Genomic DNA, 12,309 nt, shown 5'->3' on the forward strand with positions numbered 1-12,309 from the left:
AAAGTAAAATAACTACAAAGTATAGAGTTTATCAGCACATAATCCTATCAATTATTAAAACCACATTAATATGTGTATTTTATAGCAATTGAACCTAACATTTAAAAAACACAATAATGGGAGTATGGAAGTCCCTACTTACTTGGGGGGATATGTTCCAAGACCCCCCAGTGGATGTGTGAAACTGTGCATAGTACAAATCTCTACATATACTATGTTTTTTCTTACACATGCATACCCGTGATAAAGGTTAATCCATAAATTAGGCACAGTAAGAGATTAACAACAGTAAAAATAAAAGAGAACAATTATAACAATATGTCAGCATCACTATTCTTACACTTTGGGGCCATTATTAAGTAGGAAAAAAAAAGGTTACTTGAATACAGACATTGTGATACTGTGACAGTCAATCTGGTTAACTGAGATGGCCACTGAGTCACTAATGGGCAGGTAGCATATGCAGCCTGGACAGAGAGATGATTTGCATCTCAGGAGGAAAGGCATGAGAGTTCATCATGCCACTCAGAATGGCATATGCAATTTAAAACTCTGAATTATTTATTTCTGGAATTTTTATTTTTTTCAAACTGTGGTTGACAGCAGGTGACTGTGGGTAACTAAAACTGAGGAAACTGAAACCTTGAATAAGGGAGGAAGGATTACTGTAATTTTACATGCAATGATTTTCCCTAATCTAATGAAAGTATAATTGTAATTCATAAAATTTTTTTGGCTTCATAAACTCAGTTTTTTAAAAAAATTTAGCTCAAAGTGTAACCAAAAACAGATAATTTCTCTCATATTCTGTTTTGTTTGCCCCTTATCATCAGTAAACTGGTAGTATCCTTTTATCCTTTCTTAAATCCAAGAGTGAGGGCATTTGAGAGGAAAATCATGTGGACCAATTCCCAGCTTTAGTTTGTAGCTAACCACCATTGTTCCCACCTTCAAGATAAACTGATGGTAAGCAGTGTTCCTTTTATTGTTTTATTTTATTTGTAAAACAATTTTTGTTTTGTAGACAAATAATAATTGTGTATATTTATGGGGTAAAATCTGATGTTTCATTACATGCATACATTGTGGAACAATCAAATCAAGCTAATTAACATATTCATAACATCAAATATTTATCACTTCTTTGTGGTAAGAACATCTAAATTCTCTCTTTCAGCTATTTTGAAATATACATTATTATTAACTGCAGGCATCATGCTGTGCAATAATACCCAGCCCTTATTCCTCCTCTCTCACTGAAACTTTCTATCCTTTGAGCAAGGCCGCCTCTTTCTCCATCTACTGCCTTCTCCCCAAATCCCCCCCAGCTTCTGGTAATCCTCATCCTATTTTCTACTTCTGAGTTCAACTTTTTTAGATTACACATAACAGTGAGATCATGTAGTGTCTGTCTCATTTCACTTAGTATAATATCCACTAAGTTCATCCATGTTGCAAAAAACAAAAAAACCAAGCCAAACCAGTAAGTAGTGTTTCCTAACTGTGTTGCAAAAAGCATAGTTATGCAAGATATAAACTGATGTCTCATATACGAAATAAGAGTGCCATGATTAAATAAGGTCATGTCTTGAGAAAGACAAAATTCAACAACTTAAAGTACTAGCCAATTACATTGCGCATTCCCTATTCTCCTTCCTATGGCTTCCACTAACAGCACTTTATATGAAAATGCTAACCAATCCTCCAAATAACTCTATAACATGGGTACCATTGTTATTTTTATTTTATAAGTAAATTGAGGCTTATGCTACCTGACTGCCTAAGATTGCCTGCTAGTAAAGGGTCCAACTGAGATTCAAATATAAGCTAGACTCCTTTTAAAGTACTATCCTCAAGCAGCTTTAAGTAGGACTTAAACTCAGTAGGGTATCTCATTGTATTTGAAGAAGGAGATCGAGTTGTAAATGTTCCCAAATTTATTTGAACTTAAACCCAATTTACTGTATAACATCTACTAAAATGTCATAGAGTATTGGATAAATGCCACTATGGAAGAATATCCTCCTATAATTTAAAACATACAAGGTTTCTAAACTTGTGAATGAATTAATGCGGTTGTGGAAACATAACTCTGTTTTAGAATTATGTAACATTTCCTTCAAGCAGATCAGCTTTGGATATTTGTAATGACCATTTTATAAATACATCACACAGATTCAATGTACAAATATTTGGATGTCTGTGTTTTGAACTCTAGCCTAAATTAACTCATGTCTTTATTTCTTATTTCCAGATGGCGTGTCACAGTAAGTAGGATAAACACAAAAGTAAACAGGAAAGAAGTCATATGACTAATAAAAAGCTCTCCAAAATTTGTTTCTACAGGTACACAACTATTTTGCAGTAAACACATGAGGGGAATTTTATCCTATTATAATTTCTTCTGTTTACAAAATGCAGTCTACAAGGTTAAGTAGTAGGCACAAAAATAGCGCACTTTTACTGATTTTAGGTTGAGAGATTGCTTTAATTATAAAACACCCACATTTTAATTTATATAAACAAAATCATCGTAGGTTAAACAAATGTGACATTTTTCCAACCTAATATCTAGATTAGATAAAAATCTTTTTTTTTTGGCATGGGGGTTGCAAAATTTAAAAAGAAATGTGCTTAATGTTTTAAATAAGTTGTGGCTAAAAGTTTTAGTTGGCATTCTTTAAAATAGGGATTTTAAGGAAGACCTTATAAACCAAAATGATCACAATTTGTGATAAATGTTTTAACTTTTCATTCCAAACATATGATTATTCTAAAAATTGGAAATAACCAGAGGGTGGTAAATCGATCTATCTTTGTAAGGACTCTTTCTGAAAAAGCACTAGTTCATTCAGTAAATTCAGTCTAAAATGAAATTATTTTTAGCAATGTTGGCCTGTAAAGCACAAAGTTGAATGAATCTGTGAACTGACTGAATTAAATTTTTTAATGAAATCAATACCCCATATACATTTTTCAACTGAATACATAAAAATGAATAAAATGCAATTTAAATGAAATACACACAATGAAATAAAATGTAAAGTTCTTTCCAAACATCATCAATTTAAAATAATTTTAGCTTAGAACATTTTCAGGTATCTCAAAAAAATTGGTTTATATAATGCCATATTTGGGGATGATTGATAGTTTATATTTCCTTATGTTATTTTATGAAAACTGTCTATGACTCTTCTTTCAAAGGGCACTAAATGAAGAAAGGAGTCGACAAGGTGGTGTACAACTATTATTCTCCAAATGTGAACACCCGCAATCAACTCATATTCTTTTTTTTTTTTTTGAGATGGAGTCTGGCTCTCTTGCCCAGGCTGGAGTGCAGAACCAAGCACATTATAAGTACTCAGTAAACCTAAGTGAATGAAAGAATGAACAAAAGACAGAAGGAAGATGAAAATTCCTCCTCTCTCACTGAAACTTTCTAAAATAATTTAAAAGGAAGAGGCATACATCCTAAAGTTGCCAAATTTAGCTACAAAAATACAGGATGCCCGGTTTAATTTGAATTTCAGATAATCAACAAATAATTATTTAGTGTACGTCCTAAATGCTGCAAGAATTATATATAAATTATTCATATACATATTTAAAATTCAAATCTAACTGGGTATTCTGTATTTTATCTGCTAACCCCAACACCACCAAATCCACATAAAATATTGCAAAACTAACAGGAAGTTGTTAAAATGTGGAGTGTAGACCTCGTGCTGTGAAAACTACATAAGGAGCTGGTGCAATCCAAGTAATAATGTAAAACAAATAGAATAAAGTATACACAAAGAAAACTTCCATTTTTACATAAGCAAGTGGATGACTAAGAAAACCAAGGGCTAAGGGGAATGGTATGTGGCCAAGGGAAAAGCTTGGAAGCAATGTCAAGAAACCTGTGTCCCAATCTCAGCTCTGTTGAGAAATTTTAGGCAAAGATGACAGAATTATCTTCTTTGATCTTTGCTTTCTATAGAGTAAAATAACTGAAGATTCTCTATATATCGACATGCTCTATGAATTTGTAGTTTTTTTTAAGCTCATCATCATTAATCTATAAAGCATACGTTTCTAGAAGAGATATTTAATTGGTATTGTGATGGCAATAAGCATAGTTATGTGACTAAACAAGAAAAATAATGTTACTGAATGTATGGGTAAGTGTATTTTTATTTTGGATGAATTTACAAAGAGATATTGACTTTATAACAATTAGAATTTCATTATAGTTAATATAATAGTTAATATGCTATATAACATAGTGAATCCTGTTGGGATTACCGGTATATAATCAGACATAACACAAACATAACACAAAATATAATGAGCTTGCACTAATCTTGTTTAAACAACAGGGGTCATTTTTGCTTCTGCAATACCTTTTAAGGGGTCAAGCAACAAATAGAAACAACAATACCAAAACAACAACAAAATCCAAAGCTATATCCTAAATTTCACAAGTATGTTCTAGGTATGATGCTTAAACAAAAGGCAGTAGAAAAATTTTTTGGAAATATCCCATTTAAGTTTTTACTGCATCTAATCAAAATGTCCCTAGACATAAATCATTGAGGACTGGCATTTGGACATTAAGGAAAAGATGATGGTGTGGTGAAATATAAAAATTTAAGATGACAGAATTATCACCAAAAAATTATTGCGTGTTGATTGGTCACCAAAGCAAGTTTAACTTTAAATCTACAACAGGCATGGAACTGAAGACCAAAAGGAATTATTCTTGAGGATCTGGCTAAGTGACAAACCTGAAAGTGACAAGGTTCTTGCTGGGCAGTTTTAAGAAAGTTACCTAACCTTTCTGAGAACTGGAGAGATAGTTCCAATAGCCTAGTGAACACTACAGGCTGGCTTACTCAAGCCCTGTGTTGCACTAGGGAGTCAGGCTAAGAATGTGTTTGCCAGATTCCCTTGCAGCTCCAGTTCTCCTGAGACCTGGCCTCTGCCAAAGAGAAACAGTCACATAAAATCTGTAAAAAGAAAATGAGACAGAAGCTACATTTCCACTATTTCTACTGCCAAGCACAGTTGCCAACACATTTGTGGGGATGATTCTGAAGTGGTTTTTGAACCATTCCTGAAAGCTCAGCCTAAAGCTTGCTCCCCGAAGGTTTGGAACAATTTTATAAGCACCTAATTCCCTTCTTTAAATCCCTTTCAGAAAATAGGAAATAGTTTCCAAATTTCTGCAGCTGAACTGCGACCAGTACAGAGAAGATCTAATGTCTCCCTCAATATTTTTTTTATTTTTTATTTTTTTGAGACAGAGCTTCACTTTGTTGCCCAGGCTGGAGTGCAGTGGCGCAATATTGGCTCACTGCAATGTCTGCCTCCCAGGTTCAAGCAATTCTTGTGCTTCAGCCTCCTGAGTAGCTGGGATTACTTAGTAGAGACGGGATTTCACCATGTTGCCCAGGCTGCTCTCGAACTCCTGAGCTTGGGTAATCCACCAGTCTTGGCCTCCCAAAGTGCTAGGATTACAGGAGTGAGCCACTGCTCCCCGGCAGTCCTCCTCAATATTTTTAATGAAAATTTTCTATACTGACATGTCTAGGCCATTTCCTATCCAATGTAAATTTTTCTTTAAAAAAAATCCAGGCCAGGTACAGTGACTCACACCTGCAGTCCCAGCACTTTGGGAGGCCAAGGTAGGAGGATCACTTGAGCCCAGGAGTTTGATACCAGCTTGGGCAACACGGCAAAAACCTGTCTCTACAAAAACTACAAAAATTAGCTGGGTATGGTGGTGTGCACCTGTAGTCCCAGCTACTCAGGAAGCTGAGGCAGGAGGATTGCTGCAGCCCAGGAATTTAAGGATGCGGTGAGCCATGATTGTGCCACTGCACTGCAGCCTGGGCGAATGGGTGAGACCCTGTCTCAAAAATACAAACAAACAAACAACAAAAAAAAATCCTAGTCATGTGAAGCCCTTCACACATTAAATGCAGGTTGTAATAACTGAGAATAAATGAGTAAGTGTTAATAATAATTAAAATGCTTCTCTCCAGAGAAGGAATAAAGATCTCCTGCATTAGCTCCCACTGATTATATTTTGTACACTTACCTGCTACAGCTGCATCCAGTTCATCATCATCAAAGGAGTCCTGTGTGGCAAAGTCACTCAAAGGAGACAGTGGATAAGATGTATTGAGATTCAAGCCCAGCATGAAGTTGTGTACCTTCCCAGCACGTCCTTCTCTGGTATTGAATAAAGCTGAATCACTCACCAAGGCCATTATCATACGATGAATCCAACTTGCTTGATTATCACTTTGATAGTCACTTCCAGCATCTTCATTTTCAGTGCCTAGGGAAAAATAAAAGGTCACTATACAACTCCAAAATGCATGTTTAAAAAGGGATCTTTGGGCCGGGCACGGTGGCTCACACCTGTAATCCTAGCACTTTGGGAGGCCGAGGCGGGCGGATCATGAGGTCAAGAGATCGAGACCATCCTGGCCAACAAGGTGAAACCCCGTCTCTCCTAAAAATATATAAAAAAAAAAATTAGCTGGGCATGGTGGCGTGCACCTGTAGTCCCAGCTACTCGGGAGGCTGAGGCAGGATAATCGCTTGAACCCGGGAGGCGGAGGTTGCAGTGAGCTGATATCTCATCACTGCACTCCAGCCTGATGACAGAGCAAGATTCTGTCTTAAAAAAAAAAGAGGATCTTCTTTGGATAATTGAATGTTAAAATTAACAATGAAGCTCTATTTGGTTTAACATGTTTATTTGCCTAAATTAATATTGCAGTTAATCATTTTTGTTCTTAAGTTGTTCTTAGTTCACCTTTTACCTATAGTGCGTGTAAAGGGTATATTCTTGACAGTGCCACTTGGTCTGTGCTCAGATTTCCAGGTAAATTTCTTTCATTTTCCCCCTTTCCTTCTTTCCTGAATTGCTTTCTTCCTTTTCTCTGGCTTCAAGTGCACACACTTGCATGCACACATATAACTTACACACAGAAAATCCACTGGTTAATTCTATCCTCTACATTTCTTAAGTTACCTTAAGAAATCTTATCCTGTTTAACAAACATTCAGGATTTCTGCAAAATGAGGAGAGAGAGCTAAAGGATTCAACATATATTTGCTACTCAATAAACACCCTTATGACCTATTGATCTTACGACCTGTCATTTCATCCTTGCTTATAAAGTTTGGGGATTTAAAAGCCTTTAATTTAAACAAACGCCTGAACATTTTAAAATTCAGCAATCATCCCAAAGAAGCAGTTTTAAATGACTTTTTCCTTAAAACCTATGCATACACCATTACTCCTGGGAAACTATATTGTATGGTCATTTATAGCACTGGCTCCAGAATGAGAATCCTTGGGTGCCAACCCTCTCTCCACTATTTTCTAGTTACTTTCCCCGTCTCTTCCTCCATTTTCTCATTGATAAACCTCCTAAAGTTGTGAGAATTAACTGTGTTTGTGCATCTATGTAATTTTCTCAGAAAAATGCCTGGCTCATATTAAATTCTTAATAAACACTAGCTAGCAGCAGAAACAGTTGTAGCAGCAGCAGCAGAAGCATCATCATCATCAATCTTATTTATTCATAATCAAAATCAAAGAATAATTTATGGTACTGTATAACTTCACCTGCCTAAACCCCATTATTTTCTGATTTCTGGGAACCCTGTATATAAATATTCATGCATTTATAAAACTGTGTGTGTACGTGTGTGTGTGTGTGTGTTGAAATAAAGAGAAAAAAAGAGATTCTATAGTCAGCTTCATAATTTCCAATAAATGTAAACTAAACATACATAAAACCATAATAAATATATATTTTATTATAGTTTAAGTTTTAGGGTACATGTGCACAACGTGCAGGTTTGATACATAGGTATACATGTGTCATGTTGGTTTGCTGCACCCATCAACTCATCATTTACATTAGGTATTTCTCCTAATGCTATCCCTCCCCCAGCCCCCCACACCCTGACAGGCCCCGGTGTGTGATGTTCCCCACCCTGTGTCCAAGTGTTCTATTGTTTAATTCCCACCTACAAGTGAGAATATGTGGTGTTTGGTTTTCTGTCTTTGTGATAGTTTGCTGAGAATGATGGTTTCCAGCTTCATGCATGTCCCTGCAAAGGACATGAACTCATCCTTTTTTATGGCTGTATAGTATTCCATGGTATATATTTGCCACATTGTCTTAATCCAGTCTATCACAATGGACATTTGGGTTGGTTCCAAGTCTTTGCTATTATGAATAGTGCCACAATAAACATACGTGTGCATGTGTCTTTATAGTAGCATGATCTATAATGCTTATCTTCACAGGTATTTGTTTAACTGAGCTGAGTAAATGAAGAGATCTTTCATTCAGTAACCAGTCCAGATGACTATATAGTCACCAAAAACAAATACACTACTTTTTACTCTTACACTTTTCTAATGCCAAACAGGACAAAAAATGTCTTTTACTAGAACAATCCAGGCTTTAAAGTGAACAGTTTCTATCTCTAGTTACACAGGATATAAATGAGATACGCAATTATTTCCAAAGATTTTGGGGCTGTCGCTTCTTACTTTTCTTCTTATTATTCAATAAGCCCTCACTTCCATACCAGGATACCTTTGATAATGGCATCACTTGTGGGACAAACCCAACAGTCAACATATAAATGATACTTATTGCTTATTAATCATAACACTAATAGTACATTTCTATTTGCATCGCCCTTTACAACTTAAAGCCCTTTTGTATGCATTTGCTAATTTAATGATTGCAACGATTCTGTGAGAGAAGGTAAATGGTTCCAGGATAGGTTTGAAGAAACTAAAGCTGAAAATGCCTAAAACTTTGCTCAAAATCATATGACTAAACATGAAAGAGCCTCAAGAGAATAAAAGGACAAGCCACAGATTGAAAGAAATTATTTGCAACAGACATATTTGATTTAAAACATGTAATACAAAACATACAAAGAACACTTTAAGCTCAATAATAAGAAAATAACCGCAATCCAAAAATGGGCCAAAGGCCTGAACTGATACCTCATCAAAAAAAAAAATACAGATGGCAAATAAGCATGTGAGAAGATGCTTCAAGTTAAATGTCATTTGAGAAATGCAAATTAAAACAATAAAAAGATACTACTACATACCTATTAGAATGACCAATATCCAAAGCATAGATAATACCAAATGTTTAAAAGATGTGGAGCAGCAAGAACTTCATTCATGGCTGGTAGGAAATGCAAAATGGTACAGCCACTTTGGAAGACCATTTGGCAGTTTCTTAGAAAACTAAATATACTCTTACCATATGATCCAGCAATTGTGCTCCATGGTATTTACCCAAATAAATTGAAAAATCTGTGTCTACACCAAAACATGAACATAGATTTTTCTAGCAGTTTTATTCATAATGTCCAAAACTTGGAAGCAAAGTTCAAGTTTTCCAAGTTCACCTTCTTCAGCAGGTGAATGAATAACTAAACTGTGGCACAACCAGACAATGCAATATTATTCAGTGCTAAAAAAAATAAGCTATGAAGCCAAGAAAAAACATAGAGGAACTTTAAATGCACGCTACTAAGTGAAAGATCTGAAAAGGCTACATTATTGTATGATTCTGACTATATGACATTCTGGAAAAGGCGAAACTATGGAGAGAGTAAAATGATTAGTGCTTGTTACGGGTTGGGGGAGCAGGGGACAGAGGCAGGAGACAGGATTTTTAGAGCAGTGAAACTAGTGTGTGTGACATGTATAATGATGAATATATGTCATTACATATTTGTCAAAACCCATAGAATATACATCAACAGTGAGTCCTACTGTAAACTATGGACTTTGACTGATAATAATGTCAATTTAAGTTCATCAGTTGTAACAAATGTACCACTCTGGTGTGGAATGTTTATAGTGGGAGAGGCAGGGGTGGTGGAAGGTGGACAGGGGACATATGGGAACTCTGTACTTTGCGCTTAGTTTTGCTTTGAGCCTAAAACTGCTCTAAAAACTCTATGTGAAAGAGAAAAAATAAATACTAAGAGCCGAAAAGAAAACCTTAACCACATACTAAATATCATGCTGTAAGCAAGGCTGATCCTAAAACCAAAGCAGCCATATTCAACAGTCTTTGAACTTCTCAGCCTTAAGACTCAGCTAGTACTGTAGGGGTTATCAAATGTACTGACCATCTATAGAAATACTTAATAATGGAGAAACCATTATTCTGTCTCCTCAGTAGTCCCTAAATCAATATACAAATAATTCTAAATATGCTAGGCATATGATAGCTGTCCCATTTACAATAGCTAGCTTCCTTCATTAAAAGGAAATTCAAAACAAAAAGGACTTAAACAACTAAAATATATATAAATTCTAAATTTTAAAAATGAAGGAGCCAGGATGAAGACTTGCTTCCTTCCAGGACAGGGTTCTTTTTGGGTTCCTGCGTAAGGATCAAGGCTGCTGGTCATTATTTGATTAGGCAGATCATGGGCTACATAACACAGCAGGATAGGGGGGCAAATCAGGGCTGAACCCAGCTTGCACTCATCTAGCCAAGCCTCGTGCCCAGATGAAAGCATTGGCTGCCCAGGGGGAATCCTCTTTTTTAATGTTCGCAAGACACCACACACTAGCCAAGCCATGGCCCTGTGCAGCTACATTCTCCAGAGAAGGCAGCTTTTCTTTAATTTACACAAACACATCTTCTGAGGAAATAATAGCCCAGCTATGAAAAAAGAATTTTAATTTTAGTAATAATTAAGCAAGGATAAAACAGGCTCTTCCATGCCTAGTGGAATTAATTAAGTTTTGGACCAGAAAGCATTTAATATCTTCTAAAATCTAGATGACCATATTCAAACTGTAATAGGACGGATACATCCTGTTCTTATAAAGCCTTCCCTTTGTTTTGTTTTTTTTGTTGTTGTTGTTTTTGTTTGTTGGCTTTTTTTTTTAACTATTGGGAACATTTTTATAAATGGCTATCTCAAAACACTGTGTCAAAATAATCTATTTTACCACAAAACATTTACAACAAATATGACCTTCATATTTGTTGCAAATCTGATCCTCACCTTATCTCTGCCCCAAGTCCATCACTGACTATCATGATCCACACCAAACTGAAAACTACCTTGTCAAAATGTAAAAGGGCTCATTTATACTATCAAATAATATACGCATCAAGTTCTTGATACTTTTACCCCACTTCATCACTAATCCCTTCTCAAGGAGTGGGGGGGTGTAGCCAGTGAGATAAGGGTCAGGAATGGAGTGAGAATATAATTTTTCATGTTACTTAATAACAAAATTCTGAAAGACAAAATGTTAATTTTTAAAGCCTTCTAAAAAGGTTCCCAAATCACAGTAACCATGCTGAGAAGCCTAGTGCTCTAATCAGACTTAAAATAGAATTCAGCATTTCTACCATCTTGGATCTGTTCATCTGTTCAACTTATAGTATTTTTGAGGTATTAAAACAAAATAAATTAGGGATCTATATGTGCTGCCTATTTTATTAGACATGCAATATGCAATCCTCTCTCTCAATAGAAAGCTACAATTTTATCACTTCCGTGTCTGAAGTGAAGATTACAATCAGCATCTTGAGTGAGAAAATCAGACAAAGTGTTCATATCCTTTCCTCATGGATCTCGGCCAGAAAAGTTTCCGGCTCACTCACCTTTGGGTTCATGTGATTCGTCGTCACTGTCCGAGCTATCATTACTCACAATATGCTTTGTTGTAATATTTTCTGTGAAAAGAAAACAAAAAAATGAAGCATTTCAGGTGTCAAAATTAACAATTAAATTTATTATTAAAAGGTAATCTGAGCAAAACCACAGAGTGAGATCTACTAGCTCTACTAGTATAAATTTAAATCCATTTAATAATTCTAGATTTATTAGATTTAATCATGTTTTCAGATTTCTCACTGAAAACAAAATTTCCTGGGACATGAAAAATTAGTTTATATTTATTAATTCATGATTTAAAGAGGATAATTTTATGTTTATCATAATTCTGACAAAAATAACAACTTGATTATAGGAAGCTCCTTGTTATACCAAAAAATATGGCTTTTTCTTTATTGGATATTTTTAAGTGGTGTTTATGAAGATAAAGGATAAAACCAAAATCTATAGGTGAGCTACAAGACAGTTTTCTTAAAATGAATGAAAGATACTAACATAAATTATCTTTTGACTTTCAATAATATTGAAAATTGTCAGTTGAAATTCACCTTTTGGTGTCAAGAATTTGTGCTTCCTGCAGAACATATTAAGAGAGCAGTTATAAAAACTAAA

The 12,309-nt window shown here is 35.2% G+C and overlaps 1 protein-coding gene across 3 annotated transcripts in view; it reads right to left on the minus strand.

Annotated features, from left to right (window-relative positions):
- The window catches only part of PLA2G4A (phospholipase A2 group IVA), a 166,666-nt gene that overhangs the window by 32,500 nt on the left and 121,857 nt on the right, over positions 1–12,309 (minus strand). For all 3 annotated transcript variants that reach the window (XM_009239984.3, XM_054527419.2, NM_001132692.1), the window contains 2 exon segments: positions 11,685–11,756; positions 6,086–6,328 (listed from right to left, as the gene is read on the minus strand). In XM_009239984.3, the coding sequence (XP_009238259.1) occupies positions 6,086–6,328; positions 11,685–11,756 (315 nt within the window).

This window comes from Pongo abelii, chromosome 1, assembly GCF_028885655.2.
Source record: "Pongo abelii isolate AG06213 chromosome 1, NHGRI_mPonAbe1-v2.0_pri, whole genome shotgun sequence".
Classification (NCBI taxonomy): domain Eukaryota; kingdom Metazoa; phylum Chordata; class Mammalia; order Primates; family Hominidae; genus Pongo; species Pongo abelii.